The sequence below is a fragment of the Canis lupus genome, chromosome Y (assembly GCF_048164855.1).
Source record: "Canis lupus baileyi chromosome Y, mCanLup2.hap1, whole genome shotgun sequence".
NCBI lineage: Eukaryota > Metazoa > Chordata > Mammalia > Carnivora > Canidae > Canis > Canis lupus.
The window spans coordinates 4,439,415-4,461,970 of record NC_132877.1 but is presented as its reverse complement, the minus strand read 5'-3'; the positions used below and the strand labels follow the sequence as shown (position 1 = coordinate 4,461,970).

At 46.9% G+C, this 22,556-nt stretch overlaps 1 protein-coding gene across 1 annotated transcript in view; it reads right to left on the bottom strand.

Moving 5' to 3' along the window:
* Positions 1-748: 748 nt before the first annotated feature.
* The window catches only part of LOC140629090 (steryl-sulfatase-like), a 167,930-nt gene continuing 146,122 nt past the window's right edge, over positions 749-22,556 (bottom strand). Inside the window, exons 10-11 of the mRNA XM_072818512.1 lie at positions 3,186-3,216; positions 749-1,273 (exon numbers count right to left, since the gene is read on the bottom strand). Of these exons, the coding sequence (XP_072674613.1) occupies positions 1,246-1,273; positions 3,186-3,216 (59 nt within the window). The 3' untranslated portion in view covers positions 749-1,245. The remainder of the gene's footprint in view (positions 1,274-3,185; positions 3,217-22,556) is intronic.

Here is a 22,556-nt window from a genome sequence, read left to right as displayed (position 1 = left end):
ACAGCAATAATAATACTAATTCATAACATTAAGATCCGATTATCAAGATGCGGGTGTTACACTGTACGTTGGCAAATTGGATTTTATTTATTTATTTATTTATTTATTTATTTATTTATTTATTTATTTATTTATTTTTAAAGATTTTATTTATTTATTCATGAGAGACACAGAGAAAGAGAGAGGCAGAGACGTAGACAGAGGGATCCCAACGTAGGAGTCGATCCTGGGACTCCAGGATCACGCCCTGGGCTGAAGGCAGGCACCAAACCTCTGAGCCACCCAGGGATCCCCAGCAAATTGGGTTTAAATAAAAAAAAATAAAAATGATAATCAAGCTGCACGTGACATTCTTGGGGTTGATCAACATGAACGCTTCATGTGGCGGAAGCGTCGGTTTCAGCACAGCTTCCCCTGGTGCACGCACAGCTTACCTTCAAGCTCCTCGGTGATCGACAGTCGGAACGTCAGGTATCAATACGGAGGGGGTCCTTTGGTTTATTTTTATTTATTTATTTTTTTAAGATTTTATTTATTTATTTATTTATTTATTTATTTATTTATTTATTCATTCATTCATTCATTCATTCCTGAGAGACAGAGAGAGAGACAGAGACATAGGCAGGGGGAGAAGCAGGCTCCACGCAGGGAGCCCGACGTGGGACTCGATCCCGGATCTCCAGGATCACACCCCGGGCTGAAGGTGGCACCAAACCGCGGAGCCACCCGGGCTGCCCAGGGTCCTTTGGTTTAATGTGAGAGCACAACAGCACAGAACAGCAGTGGGATCCATCCCACGTAATGCGTTCCAAATTCTGCATAGATCCACGTGACATTAGTAATATGCGGCACTAAGAGCACATGTGGCTTGTGCTTAGGACTTTTAAGTGCCTTGTATGTAAGGACAATTTTGAAAGTCATTGCCGATGCAGACTTTGCAATGGTAGCATCCCACAGGCTTGCCTGCGCATAAATCTTTCCTGCCCAGGAACTCCCCAAAACATCCCGAGTCTACGGCTGTGTTCATGTGAGTGCTGAGTGCCAAGGTCATAAAATTCTCATCCAATACTTGTGTTCACTTCAGATCTACTTATTTAGCACCTACGGAGTAAACTACTCCATGTGAGAGCCATGTTTTGCCGATTAGTTTGAAGGACTGGATTCCGCTTTTCTCTTCGTTGTTTTTGTGACATGACTGAACTGACCACCTCTTTTCGCCCTGGCAGCCGGATCCTGAATGCTTTTTTATCCTACTCCTGAGAAATCTGAGAACCTGGCCAAGAAAAACACATTGTGATAAAAAGGTGCAACAAGGAATACCTTTATAAGAAAGAGGAAAAAAAAAAAAAAACGTATTCAGGCTCATCAGTATGAAAAAAAAGAGCTCAATCATTTCATTAAAATTAGATTACGGAGTTTAACTATTTGACACATATTTATTCCAATTAATTTCAATTAGGAAAAACAAGTGCAAATGGATGTGTAGACATACAGTCACCAGGCAGCTTGTCTGAGATCATTAGCTGCGATATCCGTGCGTAACTATTAGTATAACTATCAGACAGTGACTCATTCCTTCTCATCATCAGTTCTACTGGGTAGAAGTCATGGCTTGACAATCCTTAAACTACATATCCATTAAGGATTCTAATCAATCTTGACAGGCACTTTTTTTTTTTTTTGGTTAAGAAAATTAATAATGCATCAGAATTACAGAAACCAACCAAAGCCGTCTTCCTGCCATCTCTTTCATCTCGTCCCGAGCGCTGTGCACAAAGCAAAGGCAAGGAGGGGCTGATACTTTTGAAGCCAACCTTCGTAATGAATATTCAAGACAGATTCCCAACAGGGTCGGCCAATCACGGCCCATTTATCTTGGAACTCGAGATGTGCTATTAACAGTACAGATGAATAAATTACAGTAGCCATATTTGCAAGTGGTGTCCCTTTTGCTGAGCGTTCCACACCTGCACACCACAGAAGGTTGGCAAAAAAAAAAAAAAAGACACCAGACACGTAGGGACTTTTCCTAGAAGTTTTTCAAGAAGCAGTACCTTCATGCACATGAAGCCCACACGATGGATGGAAACTCAGGGCATGTGAGCCAGTGAGGTCAGGGCACAGGTGTGTGTGTCTCTTAGTCTCATTCGTGATCAGAGAAATCCCCCTGAGAATGTGTCTTCAGCAGGTGAGTGATGGGGATAATTCAGTACTCTTTAAAAACCCACTTCTCAGAGAGCAGTGGATCGGAGAAATCATCACGTGAGCATTCCGAACGGGCCTTATGAGAACAAATCACACCCACTGCACAGATGCGCCAAGTGTCGGACGTACGCTATGCCTAACTTTGACAACGCTAATGAACAGCAGACGCTTCTGCTCCCATTTTGCAGAAAAGGGAACCGAGGCTCAGAGGGATGTCAAGGCACTGCCCCCTGACCCATCGGTCTTGTTAACGGGATTCCAAAGCTGCCCCGACAGCGCCACGCTCAGAAGAAGACACACAGGTGGCTGCTTCGTGACCACAAGGCTCTCCGGGTTCCACGTGGGGCATGAGACACGCCGTGGTAACAGCAGGAATAGCGCGGGGTCCTCCATCAGGAATTTATACAAATCTCTCTCTGTGGCACACAAAGCGAGCTTGACAACGGGAAAGCCGCTGGGGCATGAGCCTTAAGAGTCGCAACTAAATCTTAAGATCGCGGCCTCATGCAAACTCAATTGATAGAACGGCAATTAAAAAACACTTGCTTTTAGAGGTACGCTGTTGTTCAGTCAATATTCATTTTAGCTCCTGTTTGTCTCTCCGAGCACAGCTCTGTTTGTAGTTGCCCTGGTGGTGTGCGTTGCCTGTGGTGTCTGTGTCTCTGAGCCTTTTGAGGTGAGCTTGAAGCAGAACAGAATGAAAAGATCGCCTCCGTTTCTTTTTCTCTCCAATCCGCTCTTCAGTTCTTTCATAGCCACGGACAGCTGCATTCTCCACAGGGTTGATACGCTGAACTGTATCACTATTTTCTTGAGAGTCTGATTAGATGGTGCACATTTCTTTATTTAACAGCAGTCTTTGAGGGGTTTCATATTTCCAAGTGCGGCGTGCTTTGCCAGGAAAGGCAGAGAATCTGCAAAGAGCTATCGAGTCTAGTTGGACATTTGCAAAAACAAGCACACGAGTAAACAATACTCACATGAGTGGTGCTCTCGGTAGAGGAGTCAAAGCTGCAAGGGAAGACATGACAATTAAATTCATTAACAACCGCAACAAGGAGGACCCAGGAGGTCCCGAAGACCCCGGCTCTGGCTATGGTAGAAATAGCCAGTAATGAGTTTCTTTCTCGGTTGAGAAGCTTCGTTGTGTTCTGGGGACCAGAGAAGCGATGTCAGAGAAAGAGGGCGCCCAGCGGAGGCCTAGCCACAGAGCTGATGGCAGGGCGAGCAGGAGCTCTGTGGAAAGTCCAGCCTGACTTCCGGGGTCTCCCAACGCCTCACTCAAGGGTGCCGCCTGCTAGATTCCGCTTGACTGGTTTTCAGAGTGTCAACCTCCGTCCCCTGGGAGCCTGGGAGACATTTGTCCCTGGGGCCCTGGGACACATCTTTCTAATAACACAGACATGCACTGATCGTTTCCAGCGTGCAGACAACTCACTCGGGGAGCAGGAGCAGGGGCACGTGAAGGTGCTGTCACCTGATGCCTCATCGAGGCAGGGATCCCAGGAGGGGCCAACATCCATCACCACCGCGCTCTGATTAAAAGGAAGCCACTTTCACTTAACGGTGTTGGCTAAGCTGTAAGAATCATGAACATTCTCCACTATCTCTTGAGCACAGGCCTTTTTAATATTCTGCATGATAAAGTGGGGAGTGGTCACGGCATCGTTCCCCTGCACGAGGAAGTTTGATGGTTGTCTCCAGGAAAACAAAAAGAAAGAAAGAAAGAATGGCATTGTTGGACTTAGCGACGTGACTTAGTCAACTACCATTTTTCCGTGATAGAACGGCTGACGCGTGTCTGTGGCAATTCAGACTTGGCTATTTTGGCAGACACGTCCTCAAAAATGAACAAAGTGACTGTCACTTAATGGAAAACAACTGACAAGCCTTTGCTGCCAATGACAAAATTCGAGATTTCAGGAAAGATTAGGTTTTTTTTAGAAATCTTCTATCTGCCACCATAAACTTGATGGCCTCCCCAAACTTAAATTCTCTCCTTTTTTTTTTCTTAAATTCCCTCCTAATAAAAATTGCTGGCAATATTAATAAATGTGATTTTTCCAGGTCGTAAGGTGAAATGTGTGACCATGCGGAAGACCCACACAACTTAGTGACCCGGTGTTTCCTGAATGAACTAATGCATAATGTCACAAAATCATGCACCGGTAGAATATGCAAACAATGAATTTTAATGTTACAGAGAACAAAACATTTAGGGATATGGCTTCACAGGACATTTATTAACTTGCAAGAATCTACCAGTGTTCAGGTTTGCTGGAGTACCAGAAAAAAATATCTATATCTATTAATTATCCCATTTTTTTTCCCCAACTACATAATTGTGGAGAGCCCAATTTTCTGAGTACACACCAACCAACACAATACACTGCAACAGAATGAGTACATTAGCAGCCATGACAATCCACCTGTTGTTGAAATCAGGACATAAAAAAAAAGACTGGCAAAAATGGGAAAAAAATGTCACGCTACAGAGTTCATCATTTTGTCTTACTTTAGAAAATGCATTTTTATACGAACATGAAATAGGTTCACTACTGTTACTTTTAAATATTTTTAACTGTCTTCATTTTTACTTCCGATTTAGCACACATCCATAGCTATAGCCTGTTTAAATATCTCTGTGGGGTCCTCAAAATTTTTTTAAGATCGAAAAGCTAGTTTCTGAGACCAAAGCGTCTGAGAACAATTGTCCTGGGAGCATCCTGGTTCTGACATGCAGATGCGTGCTCTATTGTGTTGCCCTATGCTTGGAAGTGGGCAGGCGGGGTTGTTAACTGCTAGACTATGCCCTGCTTATTTATTCAAGGCTATGAACGCTGCTCTTAACCTCCATTCATTTTCTCTCCATGTACCAAGTCACTTTCCTGGAAGTACCCGCTCCCCCATCACCAAGCTCTACCAGCAGCTGCTCTTGTTCTGTCCCCCTGGAACACCTGCTCCTAAACCTACTGAGTGACTGCATGTGGTTCAACAGCCCTGTCTCTGTAAGGACGGACGTGGCCCACACATGCTTCACTGACCCCCAGCGATCCCACCTTCTGATAATCCACACCTTTGTGTTACCACCTGCCCCGGAGTGGTGGCTGACCTGCTTCTAGCAAATAGGTGGGAGGTTGCTTCCATCATTAGCTTCCATCATTATAATTTTACCTTGCTTCTGGTCTCTCCTGCCTTCTCAGCTCAAACATGTACAAGAAGCAAGATGCCAGGATGGAGTTGCCCACATGGTAAAGAACTGAGAGAGGCCTCCCAGTTGGGAAGGAACTGGGAAGGAACTGAATCTGCCAACAACCACACAAGCTTAGAGGACACCCATTCCCCAGTCAAACCTTCAGATAAGACCCCAGCCTGGGCTGACATGTGGATGGCAGTCATGTGAGACAGCCAGAGCTGCGGACCCACTTAGGCTGTGGCTGCATGGCTGATCCAAGGTGAGTGTGAGATGACGAACCTATTCCAAATCTCTGAGTCTGTGATGCTTGCTTAGTCAGCAACACACAACTCAGACAACAAGTATGGGGCATATTTCTCCTTCCACATAAGCCAGAGTACACTGTGATGTGAGGAACACCAAGGATGATTTATGTAGCATGCATTTACCTCTGCACATTTTTTAAATAAAGTTTTTTATAGATTATTTTATTTTTTTGTTTTTAAGATTTTATTTATTTGAGAGAGAGAGAGAGAGGCAGAGATGCAGGCTCCATGCAGGGAGTCTGATGCAGGACTCGATCCTGGGACTCTCGGACCATGCCCTGGGCCGAAGACAGGCGCCAAACTGCTGAGCCACCCAGGGATCCCCAGATTTTTTATTTATTTGAGAGAGTATGTATGTATAAGTGGGGGGACAGGCACAGGGAAAGAGAGAAAGAGAGAGAGAGAGAGAGACTCTCAAGCAGACTCCCCAACGAGCACAGAGCCTTATGCAGAGCTCAATCTTATGACCTTCCAATCATGACCTGAGCTGAGATCAAGAGTCAGATGCTCAACCAACGGAGCCACCCAGGTGCCCCAACATTTATTTACCTTTCTATTAATTGATGGCTTCAAATGGCTCATGATTGGGAGGTCAGTGTCTCAGACATGTCAAGTACTTCATACATATTCGCCAAATTATTCTAAACAAATCCATTTCATTTGACAAATGCATGTAACACAGTGTGCTGGATGCTGCACGTGAATATCAAGATGATCCAGGTGGATTTTCTGAACTCATGCAATTTATCACTGAGAGTGGGAGACACACTTGTAAGTTCCTGTAATAATATATTACATAAAGGAAGACAATGCACAAAGAGGACGTTTTAAAAAAACTGATTAGAGAGAGAGAACACATGAATGGGGGGAGAGGCAGTGGGAGAGGGAGAAGCAGACTCCCCATTGAGCATGGACCTCATTGCAGGGCTCAATCCCATAACCTATGAGATCATGACCTGACCCTAAGGCAGATACTTCACCAACTGAGCCACCCAGGCACCCCATGGAGGACATTATTAAGTGCAACATAACCAAACAAAATCACTTTATGGAGAGTTTGCATTTCCCAAAATAAATGGGCTTTTGTATAAGTAGAATGCCTCCCCAAAAAAGAGCTCCACAGCCTAATCCCTTGAATTTGTGGTTATGTAAAGTCACATGATGACTATTGTGAAGATGTCATCAAGGTTATGGATCTCCAGATACAGAGATCATCCTGAATTATACAGGTTGGCCCAATCCCATCACATGAACATAAAATGCAGGGAAATTTTTCTTCCTGGAATAGAAAAGATGTGCCACTAAAAGAAGTCAGAGAGATCTGAAGCATGATGCACGGAAGGACTTGGTGCATCTGCTGCTTGTATAAAGGGCAGGGGGGCAGGGGGACAACATGGCAGGGAACACAGCTGGCCATGAGGAGCTGAGCATGGCCACTGGCTGACGACGCACATCCCTACAACTGGAAGGAACTGAATTCTTCCAACCACCTGATTGAGTCTACAAGCAGATTCTCCCTCAGACTCTCCAGATAAGATCTCAGGCCAGCCACCACCTTGATTTTAGCCTTATGAACCCCAAAGCAGAGAAACCAACCAACCAGACCCATAGAAAGCTTCTGCCCGACATAACTGTGAGATAATAAATGTGGGATGTCCTATGCTGCTAAGTCTGTGATAATTTTCTTAAGGCAGCAATAGATCACTAAGCCAAGACATGCACGGGGGAGAGGGACGGAGGAAAGTCATTCCAGACAGCAGGGTCTGTTAGCGTGAGCCAAGATTCGTGGCCATGACCAAGGAGGGGAAATGGCAAGTTATCTGATGTACGTAGAACATAATAAATACGAAGAGATGAGCAAACGCAGGAAGGAAGATAAGGTTAGGGATCGAGCGTCCAGGAAGACAGTTGTGGCGTTTATCTGCAGAACAGATTAGAACGGGCACAAAACCATAGTGGGAAAGATGATCAATCAGAAATAACCCAGATAAGAGATGACAAGACCCTAAACCCAGAGCGTGGCATTTGGAATCGATACGAGTGTACAAGTTCAAGAGACGGTTCTAAAGTGGAGTCAACAGAACTTGATAAAATTAAATGAAGAGTTGCCAAAGACGAAAAGGTGACTTCGGTGTTTCAAATGAACCAGAAGATGGGAATGTAATTAAACAAGAGCAAGAGTGAGGCTACATTTTTTTTTTTAATTACTGGGGGAAGGGGAGAATTATTGATTCTGCGTGGGGTGTGCTGAGTTTCCATTGTCTGGGGAGGAATTCATAACGTGACCTGCAACTGGTCTGAGCCCTGGAGTCCAGAGGGTGGGCCTAGGGCGCACAGGGCTAGAGACGTGGGCGGGGGCTGCAGCTCAGCAGCTATGTGGGGACAGGTTCTGCAGAGGGGATGCCACCCTGCCAGACAGTGGCCAGCGCTGTGGGGTGTCCGTGGATGGCCAACGAGTGCCAGGAAACGCGTGTTAGCCATACGGTCTACATACCGTGCACACGCCGACGCATCACAGCACACGACAGCCGTCCACGGTGACGGGGTGGTCAGCACGGCCACCCCCAGGATGGCGACTGAGTGCACGGGCACCTGGCCAGCCACCAAGGACTTCCAGAGTGGGTCTGGGAGCGAGCAAGCCCATGTTCTCGGCCATGGCACGTGACAACATGCAAGGGGAGAGCCTGCCGGGGAAGCAGGATGCCTGCAGGGGAACATGGCCACAAGGCCGGGCAGGATTCGGTGCTTGTCCCCTCCCTCACCATCACCCTCCTCAACTTGCTCACGACCACCCAATGGACAGCTCTGCTCTACTCAGTGGAACAGCCTTCCTGGTGAGTCACCTAATAAGGCTCCAACTCTTGTAGCTGTTCACGGGGAAGCTCTAGTTTTTTTCCCCCTTTTCCATCTAGAGCTCCCCCTGCCCCCTCATGATCCTCCAGGGGTCATCAGCTGAAAAACTGGAAAGCCCTGGCTCAGCGTCAATGTATGTCATCCGGAAATGTCAGTCCGAGGGCTATCTCTGGATGATCGGGACTCTTCCGTCATACACGGACCAATGAACACGCAAAATATACTACGTATAAAATCCACATTTCTTGGGGTGCCTGGCTTGAGCATCTGACTCTTGGTTTCTGCATGGGTCATGCTGTCAGGGTTGTGGGATCAGGATGGAGCTGTGGGATGGGGTCGGAGCCCCGCGTTGGGCCCTGCATCACCTATGTCTGCCTTGGGCTCAGGTCATGATCCCGGGGTCCTGGGATAGAGCCCCACTTCGGGCTCCCTGCTCAACGGGGAACCTGCTTCTCCCTCTCCCTCAGCTCGTACTCTCTGCACCCCTCAAATAAATAAAATATTTAGAAAGAATTCACAGAAAGCTCATGTAGCATACGAGAGAGGAAACCAAAAATAGCCAACCACCAGGGGTTCTGGTTGCATAAAAGACATCATTTCCCTCCCTCGGTCTCACATTGAGCTTTTCTTCCTTCTTCACCTCTCGGTTCTTATCGACTCCATCTTGTCTCTCAACCTAGACATTCCCCTATTTACCTGCTTCTCTCCATGACTCCGCCATCAGGTGGCTCCCAATGTCACCCCGAGGTAGACTCATCTCCCCCTATTTAATGCTTGTCTCCATGACTCCACCATCAGGTGGCTCCCAATGTCACCCAAGGTAAGACTCATGTCCCCCTATTTACCTGCTTCTCTCCATGACTCCCACCATCAGGTGGCTCTGAATTTCACCCCGAGATAAGACTCATCATCAGTGTGTTGGCTGGAGCTCTTCCAGACAGGTGCCTGTCTCCACAGTCACTGATTCATATTCCGGTAAGAAATTTGCCCCCATTGCCATCCTCACCTGCAGCTCCACTAGATCATCCATGTCTTACTGGCCAACAGATGCATTCATAATGTCTTGCCAGCTGGCTGTGTGCATGTCTGGGCGACACCACAGTGAGCTAAGAAGGGGATTACCTAGTTCCGAAGCAGGCTTGGCCTCCGAGCGGGCAGGGGTTGCTCTAGAAGAGAGTTCTAGGTGGCCTCTTTACCTTGAAATACATCTAGTGCAGGCTGCTGTGCGTGGAATTTATAGCACCTACCTCCGCCCCTGGCCTGCCACTGCTTATCTGATGGTGAAGCATCTTATAGGGCACCTCACAGTCAGTAAGGAGAAGGGAGGAAGGGCTGTCTTCCCTCCGACACATACAGGCTGGCAGAGATGTCACCGCTGAAGACGGCAACCAGTTTGCTGCATCTGCCACTGCTCGAATTCATTTACAATCCTAATGTGATTTGACTTTGCCTGTGACATGACATCGGAGGCTCTTGCAAAGACTCTCGGTGCAGAGGGCAGTTAAGGGAGAGGGGGCTCCGCGGGCACCAGGGGGATACCAGGGCCCAGCACCTGTGCATGACAGTCCTTTCCTGCTGCATCCCGAGGGGAGCATGAGCCTGTGGAGACGACACTGTCCCTCCTGCAGGGCCTTCCAAGTCCTGAGCCCAGCTCACAGAAACCCGAGGACTAGTCTGAGTGGATGAGAGGGCTGCTCGTGGCCAGGTGTCCTGTCCGCTGCCTTCCAACAGCCTGGAGCCCGAGGCACAGGGCCCAACTTGCCACAAATACAAAACCTGGGATGCGTTCAGCCGTCGCCCTTTGCCTGCCTGGCCCACGTGGGCTCGGAAGGTGCCATCAAGGCATGCGGACAGGCCCCTGTGTAGTCAGCTCTCAGGAACCCTGCAGCTGTCTTAAAACCTTGAATGCGTCTATCTCCTACTGAAGCTCTCTTTCAGCCCTCGTGATGAATGCACACACACACAGACCTGAACACTGAGGCACACACACACGCGGGAATTCAGACCCACCCAGGTATGCACGCACACAGACATGCAAGCACGAGCGTATTCAAGGGCTCATGATCGCTAGAATGTAGAGCACCATTTCACCCTCCCTTCCCTGGCTCTGTCCCACCTTCTGCCTCAAATTACTTAACTGCCCATGGGAAACTATGTCCTTCCCCGAAGCACCCTTTCTCACTTGTAAATTGAGAAAAGGCTTCCTCCCTCCTGGATCAGTGTGAGAATAAAACGACAAACGTAGGCAGGAGTGATGACACGCGGGGATGCACGTCATCCCGAAGGGCCAGCGGCATCGGAATCTATTCTGTGCATCTTGCACACAATTACGGAATCACCCGAGCCCCTAGCTCTCTGCGAAGGACTACATCTCCCAGACTCCTCTGCGGCTCGGCTGGGTCCCCTGACCATGGTGCAGCCAATGAGAGATAAGAGCCAGCCGCTGTCCAGCTTCCAGGGCAAAGTGCTGCACAGAAGAGGCTTGCTTCCCGGCTCCTCTTCCCTTTCCCCAGTGACTGTGGTATCGCAGGTCAGTGAACCGTCTTGGAAAGCAGCACCCCGACGACGACAAAAGAACAAGCTGCAAGGACTACGAGCCCCTGACCAAGTCTGAACAGAAAGGCACCCAACTTTATGGGGCGGAGAAATGTCCAGGATTGTGGAAGTCACATCGAATCAGGGTCTCTGCTACTAGTGCAAAGCCCTTGACCATAATCACTATGCATGGCCCTCAAAGCCCTCGATCCCAGCACTATCTGCAGTAATCATGGCTCACGTGAATGGCGAAAAAGCCGAAGTGCATTGAGAGTACCGTCTCTCTTCTCTGCACCCACATCTTCCCGGCCCCGCTCTTCCCATCTGCTAACACCTCGCCCGGATGCTTGCTTGCATGAGATGGCGAAGCAGAGCTTGCACCCATGTCCTTCGACCCTCAGTTCGACCCTGAGACAATCCCGCACACCCGTCCTTCCCACAGAAGCCTTCCTTCAGACCCTGGGGATGGTCATGGGGGGCCCCAGCTACCCTCCACACATATTCATATTCCTGCTCTCCTGTTTTTCTATTTGTTAATGAATCTGCTTTATATGAACTAGGCCTTGGTTATCACGCAGCCCGACTGGTGACCTTTTAGGCTCCACTCTGTGCTCGGCACCGGCGATCAGCAGTGACCGTAACACAGCAAGTCCTTGACCACATGGAACTGGCATTCCAGCTTGGGGGCGGGAAGGACGGCGAGCCACCACCACCACCACCACCACCACTATCCAGGTGCTGACTAGCCCTAGGAAGGTGCTGGAGCCTCAATTTGAAGAAGAAACGCGGCTCAGTCAGCTCAGGGTTCTCGGAGCAGGCCACGTTTGAGCAAAGACCTGAAGAGACGGAGCCAAGGACCTGGTTCCACCAAGGCCTCACACTCGGAGGGGCTGTGGGAGCTCTAAGGCAGCTCCGATTTCCTAGGGAGTGTTGCCCACGCTGGGAAGGGCAGACGGGTTTGCTTCTGGCGCCCATCTCGGGTATCACAGACACCAGGCAGTGGGCAGCAGCATTTCTACTGGAAGATTTAGGCACACCTGCTGTGTGGACCCTTCCTGGCCACACTGTGCCCGCCTTGCCGTGTCACCTCCAGGACATGGTCTCTGATTTAGTGCCACGTTCTGAGAGCAAGTGTCTTTGAGTATAGCGTTAGTATATATCACTGCAAGAAAGAATCCTTCCTCCTCCTGACGTTTATTTCCGATGGACAGATTTTCTGGATTTGCTGTCCTTATCAGGCCTGGTGCTGGCTCCATTCCATCAAGACTTTTACCACCAAACCTCTCCTCCAGCTGCTCTCTGTGTCACCATGTGGAGCCTACACGACACCGACGTAACTGTTCATGCAAATTCCAATGGAGACTCTGAAATAACATGGCAGTGCTCAGGCATGGGGCAGTGGCCCACATCACCCACAAGGTTTAAGGGGTTGTGTTTGGTCTTGGAATATCAGTAAAATGATAAAGCAACATAAATACTTCTGTAGAGAACTCGCTCTCTGGCAATCCGTAGACTACAACTGGGAATCCTTGCCCCAAAGTATATGGACGATCTTTACAACTGTCCTCGGTCCCCTGCTAGGGGTTATCCTTTCTTTTGCCTCAACTTCTATGTCGGGTCAACTGCCAACTCCTGTCCGCTTCGCCTTCTCAAGAACCCTTGAATATGCCTGTTTTTGACATTCTACATTGCTACATCCAAGGCCAGGCCACCATCATCTCTCACCAAGACCATCTACCCAGAGAGCCCTCACCCCTCAACACGTGGCTCCGTTCTTCCCCACAAGGTGCTAACAGTGATCTTTCAAATGTGATCAGCACTCTCCCCTGCTTAAAATCCTCCAACATTCTTGACTACAGGCTGAGATCTCGAGTGAGAGTTTCCACCCCTGGTGCCTGCCCTCTCCCAGCTCCATCTCCCTACGTGTTTCAACAATGCTCATGAACTTGGCATGCTCTGTGACGGTTAATTTTATTACGTGTCAACGTGACTGGGCCAGGAGGCGCCAAGATATTTAGCAAAACATCGTGTTTTGGGTGTGTCTTTGACAGTGTTTCTGGAGGAGATTAGCATGTGAATCAGTACACCGAGCAAAGCAGATTGTTCTCCGCAGTATGAGTGGACCCCATGCAATCCACTGAGGGGCTGAACAGAACAAAACGGGAGAGCAGGACTTCACCTGCTGTTGCCAGTTTAAACAACAGGGAACCTCTGCAGAAAGTGTGCGAAGGAAATTGATTCTTTGAATTACCATTGAGCTTGGAAGAGGCTCTCAAGCCCCAGGTGACAACTGTAGTCCATCCTAGCTGATACCCTGACTTCAGCCTGGTGAGACCTACAGTATAGAACCCAGCCGAGGGGGATCCCTGGGTGGTTCAGCGGTTTAGCACCTGCCTTTGGCCCAGGGCGCCATCCTGGAGACCCGGGATCAAGTCCCACATCAGGCTCCCGGCATGAGCCTGCTTCTCCCTCTTCCTGTGTCTCTGCCCCTCTCTCTCTACGTCTATAATAAATAAATAAATAAATAAATAAATAAATAAATAAATAAATAAATCTTAAAAAAAAAAAAATAGAACTCAGCCGACATGCACTGGACTGCGGCTTACAGGAGCATGAGACCACAAACAGGTTTCACTGCATGCTGCTAATTTTGTGTTATTCCTGACACAGTAATGCAAAGTATCTAACACAGTCCTCTCACCATCTGTGGGAGGCACAGACTTCCCCGCCACATGCGCTGGCTAAAGAAATGTGGACAGAAATGGCAGTTATAGGCATAGATCTGAAGAGCAGCAGCTGTCTCTTCTTGCCCTTTGGGGGCTTCTGTCCTCTACCCCTGGGTCCTGAATGCAATACAGAGCAGAGCCACATCAGATAACCTGCAGACCCATAAGCATACGAATAAATGCATATTTATGTGCCGTTGAGTTGGCGTGGCTTATTACACAGCATCGCTATGGAAATAGCTAATGAATCCATGACCACTTCCAAGCCAAAGCCTGGGTCACAGTGATATACTTTGCTGATATACTTTGGCCAATCTAGAACCATGGTTTTGTTTTTTCTTTTTTTTTAAAATTATTTATTTATTTATTTATGATAGTCACACAGAGAGTGAGAGAGAGGCAGAGACACAGGCAGAGGGAGAAGCAGGCTCCATGCAGGGAGCCCGATGTGGGACTCAATCCCAGAACCCTGGGGTCACGCCCTGAGCCAGAAGCAGATGCTCAACCGCTGAGCCACCCTGGGCGCCCCTCCAAACATGGTTTTCTACTACACAGACTTATACAGAATGAGGCACTAGATCTGAAGACCAAAGATCGTTACCAAACAGGCTCAAAACCAAGAAACTGAGAACAAAAATAAACCCATGCAAGCACAGGCCTGTTCTGACCCAGATCCGCTGAGTGCCACATTCTCTCAAAGCATGTAAATGTTTACACAGATTAACCGCGTCATAAATGCCTAAGACATTTCGCTATTTTAAGTCTCCGAATGGCACAGTTGATGCATTAACAATCTAGACAAAGTTGAGTCCTTCTGTGATTTGTCTGGACTGCAGTATGTGAGTCACTTAACTCTGGGTGCTAGCATCTGCGTGTTCAATCAGATTCTTTCCGTTTTGCCTTTGGAAAATCCACGCCATCTTCAGAACATCAGGACTTAGGAAAACAGTTTCATGTCTTTAATCCCCAAAATGCAGAAATTAATTTAGCAATCAATTTGATGGATAGGGTATAACAAACAACAGACAAGTTGTTTAACGCTGTCTTAAGGTTTTAATTCCAAGACTAAAGTTTAATTCTCATCACCAAACCCTTAGTATGTGATCTCTCAGACTGCTGAATTGTTACATCTCATTAGGAATGATCTTAATCCCGCGCCATATTCCTCCTATTATCTTCAAACATCCATCCAAACTATTTTAAGCCTATATTATCTGTAAAAAAAATTAATATTTGTTTCATGGCTCTGGTATTTTTATTCCTAGAGTTAGGTGAGTTTACATTCTTATAGTTTATTGCTAAAAATTTAACTTTTCCAAATACACCACAGTATCATTGTGGATTTGACACCACCCAGAAAATGTTTGGAATCTGCCGTTCTAGGATTATTTCATGAGATGTTTGGTTCATTTCAAAGTAGCCTAAAGAGGGGGAATCCCTGGGTGGCTCAGTGGTTTAGTGCCTGCCTTCAGCCCAGGGTGTGATCCTGCAGACCCAGGATCGAGTCCCACGTCGGGCTCCCTGCATGGAGCCTGCTTCTCCCTCTGCCTGTGTCTCTGCCTTTCTCTGTGTGTGTCTCGTGAATAAATAAATAACATCTTTAAAAAAAAACCCAAAACCAAAGTAGCCTAAAGAAAATCAAGAAGTTGTCGTCGAAAGGGATAAGAGCATCCAAATGACACAAAAGCATTGAGTTGAGATTTTTAGGCTAGTGAGAAATTAAATAAATGCGTTGGATATATAAATTTAAATCATTACGATTCTCATGGGAACACTACTTGCAAGAGAGCCAATTCTCTTAGGGAATCTGGACGATCGTGAATGCAGCTGAGCCAATGTGGGTCTCTCAAGTGATCCGCACCTTCTGGGTGCCCCAGAGGTGGAGATGGTCCCAAAAGTGCATGCTTCTTTGAAAGAGCATGCAAGCACCCCGATCTATGAAGGAACTTTCTTTCCAATGGCGTTGGATCGCACGGAGGAAGCGCAAGAAAATACATACACTCCGGAGACATATGTCATCATAGCGATTTGTGCAGTGTATCTTGAAAGGTGAAAATGTCTATGTTCTACTCGTGGATGATGGATGCAAAAATCTTAAAATACTGTAACACAAGTGTGTTTGAAGATGGACACAGCGGTGAGAACTTTTGAAGCGTGGGGGGCAAGGTCACGGAGGGCTCCATACTACAGTCTCTGCTTTTGTGTGTGTGTGAAATTTCCCACAATACGTCACTCTGTTTTGTTTTTAAATTATCTTTAGCAACTGCGAGGTACTCTTTCTACCCTGCCTTCTTATCTGGAAAAGTATAGATGCGAGTGTTTTGTTTTATTTTATTTTATTTATTTTATTTTATTTTATTTTATTTTATTTTATTTTATTTTATTTTATTATTTTATTCTATTTCATTTTATTTATTTTATTATTTTATTTATTTTATTTTATTTTATTATTTTATTCTATTTCATTTTTTTTATTTTATTTTATTAGTTATTTATTTATTTATTTTTATTTTATTTTATTTTATTATTTTATTCTATTTCATTTTATTTAATTTAATTTTATTATTCATTTATTTATTTTTATTTTATTTTATTATTTTATTCTATTTCATTTTATTTATTTTATTTTATTTTGTGAGTGGATGTTGAAATTAAAATTTTCATCTGTGCCTCTCTCACGAAACGCAATGCCGTCATCGTGTTCTAAGCTTTCGTTCCAAATTGCTGAGGCTACAATGGGCAGATTGAAAGCACGTTCCTTACAGCATAAACACAACGCAACGCAGTGCAAATCGCAAATAGAGGGTCTTCGCTAACGACGCCTGCAATATATGAAAATGCAACGTGCACGGAGTCGACTCTACAGGTTCACATCGTCTTTCAGGGTTTTTTTTTTTTTTTTTTTTTTTTTAAATATTTTATTTATTTATTTAGGATAGTCACAGAGAGAGAGAGAGAGAGAGGCAGAGACACAGGCAGAGGGAGAAGCAGGCTCCATGCACCGGGAGCCTGACGTGGGATTCGATCCCGGGTCTCCAGGATCGCGCCCTGGGCCAAAGGCAGGCGCCAAACCACTGCGCCACCCAGGGATCCCCGTCTTTCAGGGTTTGATGAAGATGTGCTGCTTTCGTAACCCCTACATTACTGGCAGCTAAAATGAACCACAAAGTAGTCAGACAGCCGAGTTCATGCTGGAAAGAAGTCTCTATTTCTCTGCCAAGATAAAAGAAAATCTGGGGCAATGTGATTAAGTCTCTCCATTGGCAAATCCCTGCTGTATGGCCGAGGAAAATATTCATCGACTGAATAGGAAATGGTTTAGAGTACTATTTCGTTTTGCATTTGTCCTTAAATACTACAATTAAAACGGTAGGACACAAATACCCAAACAGGTCTTAATATGGTACAGCTGAAAACATTTCCTAATCGGGTAATGGTCTCTTATTAGGATAATTAAAATATGTTCTATAAAGTAATCGTGTTGGGATCCCCAGGTGGCTCGTTTGGCACCTGCCTTCGGCCTAGGGTGTGATCCTGGAGTCCCAGGATCGAGTCCCACCTCGGGCTCCCTGCGTGGAGCCTGCTTCTCCCTCTGCCTGTGTCTCTGCCTCTCTCATGAATAAATAAAATCTTAAAAAAATTTTTTTAAAAATAAAGTAATCATGTTTAATCACAATGATGCCTTACACTTCAGCTGCCTCTATCTTCACCCTCCTGCCTTTTCGGGCACTAGCATTACTCCCGTCACAGAGTTTGAATTACCTTATGTTGAAATTCAATCCTCAAAATTAGTGATGTGGGGTATTACTAAGTGGCTGGGTCAAATCTTTTTCCTTCCATAGTTTGCAACTTTCTGTGCTCGGATCGCGAAAAAGGAGAACTGGGAAGGCTGGCTAGCCAAGGGGTCGGTCTGCGTGAGCAACAAATGGACGGAAGGCGGTGTGGCCAGCTCCGAGCCGTCGGGGAGCGTGTGCGGGCGGTGGGCGGTGGGCAACGCTCATCACCCGTGGCCCTCCCAGGCTGAGCGTGCTCGTAGCTGCCTCGGCAGCGCTGAAAGTAGTTTTGTCATTGCCATTAATTCTAGAAGGGGCAACATGCCATGCAGCTGTTAGGGGCACGGCTCGCGGCCAGATGTCATGAAGAGATAAGCCAAGAGCACGGTCAGTTGCTGGAGTCCATGCCCGCCTCGTCTCCTGTGTCTCCAGGGAACGTGCATGCGGACAGAGCCCAGAGGCCGCGTGTGCAAGCCGCGTGTGCAAGCCGCGTGTGCCTCCCGGCCCGGAAAGCTGACGTCCAGGGCGGCACGGGCCGGGGCTTCCAGTCGGGCTGCTCCTCGGCCTGGAGCGGCAGGTGCACAAGCAGCCGCAGGCGTCGAGGGCGCGTCATGGGAGCCCCGGGCCTCCCGCCTGCAGTTCCCCGCGGGCAGCAGGGGACGCGGGGACACAGCCACACGCGGCTGCCCGGGGCTGCGGCTGGTCACCGTACTCGACGGGCAGCGTCACGGCTCCCGAGGCCCTTGCACGCGGCCTCGCCGGGCCAGAGGTCACGCAAGGCACGTTTCAGTTGCCACGGAGGACAACGGCGCTGTACTGTCTCGCTTTTGGTTTTGGTTTCTTCAGTTAGACATCGCTGGGGTGGGGGGGAGGGCAAAAATAATTCAAATGATGAAAAGGCCGAAAGATGCTTTACGTGCGTTCAAAGGCTAAACGCAGGATGCAAATAAGTGTTCGTGTTCTTATTTATTGTTTTTTACTTAAAATCTGTTTTCTCCAACTTTTAACAAATGGGATGGAACATTTTAAACACACTTAAAATGGTATTAAAATGTAGGGTTTGGGCGCCCGGGTGGCTCAGTCCGCCGAGCATCTGCCGTCGGCTCAGGTCATGATCCCAGGGTTGTGGGATCGAGCCCCATGTCCGGTTCTTTTTTTTTTTTTTTTTTTTTTTTTTTTTTTTTTTTTTTTTAAATTTTTTATTTATTTACGATAGTCACACAGAGAGAGAGAGAGAGAGAGGCAGAGACACAGGCAGAGGGAGGAGCAGGCTCCATGCACCAAGAGCCCGATGTGGGATTCGATCCCGGGTCTCCAGGATCGCGCCCTGGGCCAAAGACAGGCGCTAAACCGCTGCGCCACCCAGGGATCCCCCCATGTCCGGTTCTGAGCTCAGCAGGGCGTCTGCTTCTCCCTCTCCCTCTCCCTCTGCCCTCCCCTAATCCGTTCTCGCTCTCAAATAAATAAATAAAATCTTAATTTTTTTTTTTTAAACATAGTGTCTGTTGTTAAAGCAAAACCATGAAATTTGCAGAACGGCTCCTGAATTTCCGTGTGATGCAGTCTCCCCAGTTCCCACTCTGGGAAGGTTAGCAGATGTGTCTATTTCTGAAGATACGGTCACCCTAAACCTTCACTTCTGTTTCTTTGCTTCATTTTACACAGGCCCGAAGCCGTCCTCATCTTTCCTCTCCTCCAGCTACTTCTGATGTCTACGTCCATGAAACCTCCAATCTTCCAGCGTCCACAACGTCGCAGGATGGCTTAAGAGAAATTCTCTAAATGGGAGAAAAAGGAGCGACAAAGTGTTTTCCAGATTTAATAATTATTCCCTAAGCAGGAACAGGGTGGTAACACGAGCTCCCCGAGGTGAATGGGATGTGCTTGCTCTGCACGGACAACATGCAGATCGCACTCACTAAAGCCACAAAGGACTAGCTTGTGGTCACCCTGGCACTCAGCAACTGTCCTCGGGGGCTCTGGGTGGTGTCCCCTTCGCTCTGACACCAGCCTGGGTGAGGCGTCTCCGCCTGGGGTGTTGGGAAGGTGCTGCGGGATTTTTATCCTGGCAACTGATAGCCCTAGGCCTGAAGTAGCAGGTGCCATGTCTCCTCACGGCTCGCTAGCAGCCAGAAGTACCACCGTCCTACGCTCCTGGACAGTCGAGCAAGCTGGACATCCGTAGCAATCCAGGGACGACACGGTGGAGGACGGTGAACAGACACACGCAAAAACAAGTGCCTTTTTCTTTTTAAATTTTATTTATTCATTCATGAAACACAGAAAGACACAGAGACACAGGCAGAGGGAGAAGTAGGCTCCCCAAGGGGAGCCCGATGTGGGACTCGATCCCACGATCCCCGGGTCACGACCGGAGCTGAAGGCAGACGCTCATTCGCTGAGCCACCCAGGGGCCCACCTTTCACTTTGAATGAAATAAGTCAATTATTTTTTTAAATAAATCAACTATTAATGTGAACTGTATTTTTGTGATTGGGATGCTCAGATTGCTTATATCATTCTGAAAATATCTCAAATCTGTATGCTTGTGGGTTCAACACACCGTTTTAACTCACACACGATCCTTCTGTGCTCCTTGCCAGGCAAATCGATGTAACAAGTGCTACCGCCGACCCCTATGACCATCTACTTATACAGTGTCAGTCTAATCCAGTCTAATCCATACTACATACAGTGGCACGGGTTGTGCACTGAACAAATTTAGGAAGCACTCTTCCCACGCCAGTGTCCCCTAGAGTTGTGTGCTATACAACATGTGCAGTCATATATGGAGATCATGAAATTCCATCCACGTTTCCTTTTTTTTTAAGATTTTATTCTTGGGGTGCCTGGGGCAACTCAGTTGAGCATTTGTGTTTTTTTTTTTTTTTTTTTTCTAGTTGAGCATTCGACTCTTGATCTCAGCTCTGGTCTTGATCTGAGGGTCCTGAGTTTGAGCCTCACATTGCGCTCCGTGCTAGGCATGGAACCTACTTTATTATTTTTTTTTTATAGATTTTATTTATTCATTCATAAGAGACACAGAGAGAGAGAGAGTCAGAGACACAGGCAGAGGAAGAAGCAGGCTCCAAGCAGGGAGCCCGATGCGGGACTTGATCCCCGGGTCTCCAGGATCACACCCCAGGCCAAAGGTGGTGCTAAACTGCTGAGCCACCGGGGATGCCTTGGAACCTACTTTAAAAAGAAGATTAAGGATTTTAAGTAATCTGTACACCCAACATGGAGCTCAGATATATAACCCTGAGGTCACAAGTCGTGTGCTCGGCAAAACTGAATTTAAATTTAAAAAAAGGAAAATAAAATAAAATAAAAATAAATTTTAAAAAAGGGAAAAAAGAGAATCATGTGCTCTACAGTCTGAGCCAGCCAAGTGCCCCATTTAACTTATTTTTCTAAATTATTTTTTCAGATTTTTTTTTTTACTTAAAAATCCTTTTTTTTTTTTTTTTTTTTTTAGTTTTTTTAAACCAAGAGATCGCTACATAAATCTAAGACTAAAACAACCTGTTTCCTGTACCTGTTTCTCCATCTGCAACAGGACTATCATAACATCAATCCGACTGGTGTGTAGTGAGGATTAAGTAGATGAATGCATAGAAGTACTTGCAATCAAGCTGGGGACGAAGGAGCCTAACTGAAAACTACCCCATATTCCAGCCTCTCCCAACGGGGCGGCTCCTGGGACCAGTTCCTGCCTCATTTGCAGGGCAGTGCAATGTGCTGTAGAAACTAGCTTTATCTCCACTGCAGATAGGATGGCTGGGGCCAGATCTCCCTGATACAAGCTCCAACAGATGGCCTGCCCGATCCCCCTCTCGCCCAGCGGTTCCACACCTCGTGCATCTCCCTTGTCTGACACAACGCCACACGTGTCCTTTCTTGAATTATCTGAAACGCTGACTTCTCCCAACCCCGTCGCATGTTGCCTTCAACCTGAGAGGCAACTTTCAGATCTTGCTGTAGAGCGTCCTGCGGCTTGCCAGTAACAGAACGTGTTCCACCCTGCCTTTTAAAGAAAAGCACAAAAAGCATGAATCCCATGAATTAATTGTAAATATTAAACAGGAGTTATGCGGTGTTGTTTCAAAGCGTGCTGAAAGAAGTTGGCTTTAAGGCATTACGTTGTCTTTTGATCTCTAAGACTACAATCTGATCAACAAAACTAACGCACCCCAGTCACCAAGAGCGCATTTACGTATGCCCAGGAAATGCATTTTTAAGGATTTTGAAGGTTACAGAATTTACAGGGATTTCAAAGAATATTTTATAAAAATATGTTCTTTGGAAAAATGTGCTTTTATACAGACCATCAGCCCTCAATATGTGCAACATACTTTGAAATCTGCCATCCTCATCCAGCCAACGAAGCACAATTTACGATTCCACTTGGAGGAAGGAGGTCGGCGTGGAAGGCATCATCGATGTGTTGCTTGAGCAACGTAGTTGACGTTGCCCACTCGCTCCCTCTACAGTGGGATCATTTATCCTCAATTCTGGGCCCCCGCCAATTGCTGGCCAACGCCAGTGCTGAGGTTTATCTGATCGGCATCTTCGCATCGTAGGAAAAATTCAAGGAATTAATGCACGGACCACATTTCCTTTGTCCACCATCCACCCACTTATGTCGTTTCCACATCTGGCCATTGTGACCAGTGCTGCGACGAACACAGGAGAGCACAGATGTCTTCAAGATCCTGACTGCAGTTCTTCTGGATGAACACCTAGAAGTGGGATTGCTGGGTTGCATGGTAATTCTGGTTTTAATTTGTTGAGGACCCTGCATAATGTTTTCCCCAGTGGCTGCACCATTTTGCACTTCCCCAGTGCATGAGGGTTCCCTTTTCCCTATGTCCTTGTCAACGCCTGCGTTGTTTTTGTTTTTCCAGATAGCAGCCACCATCCTTCAATCTTAAAAAGGGACAGAATCCCGCAACGTTCAACA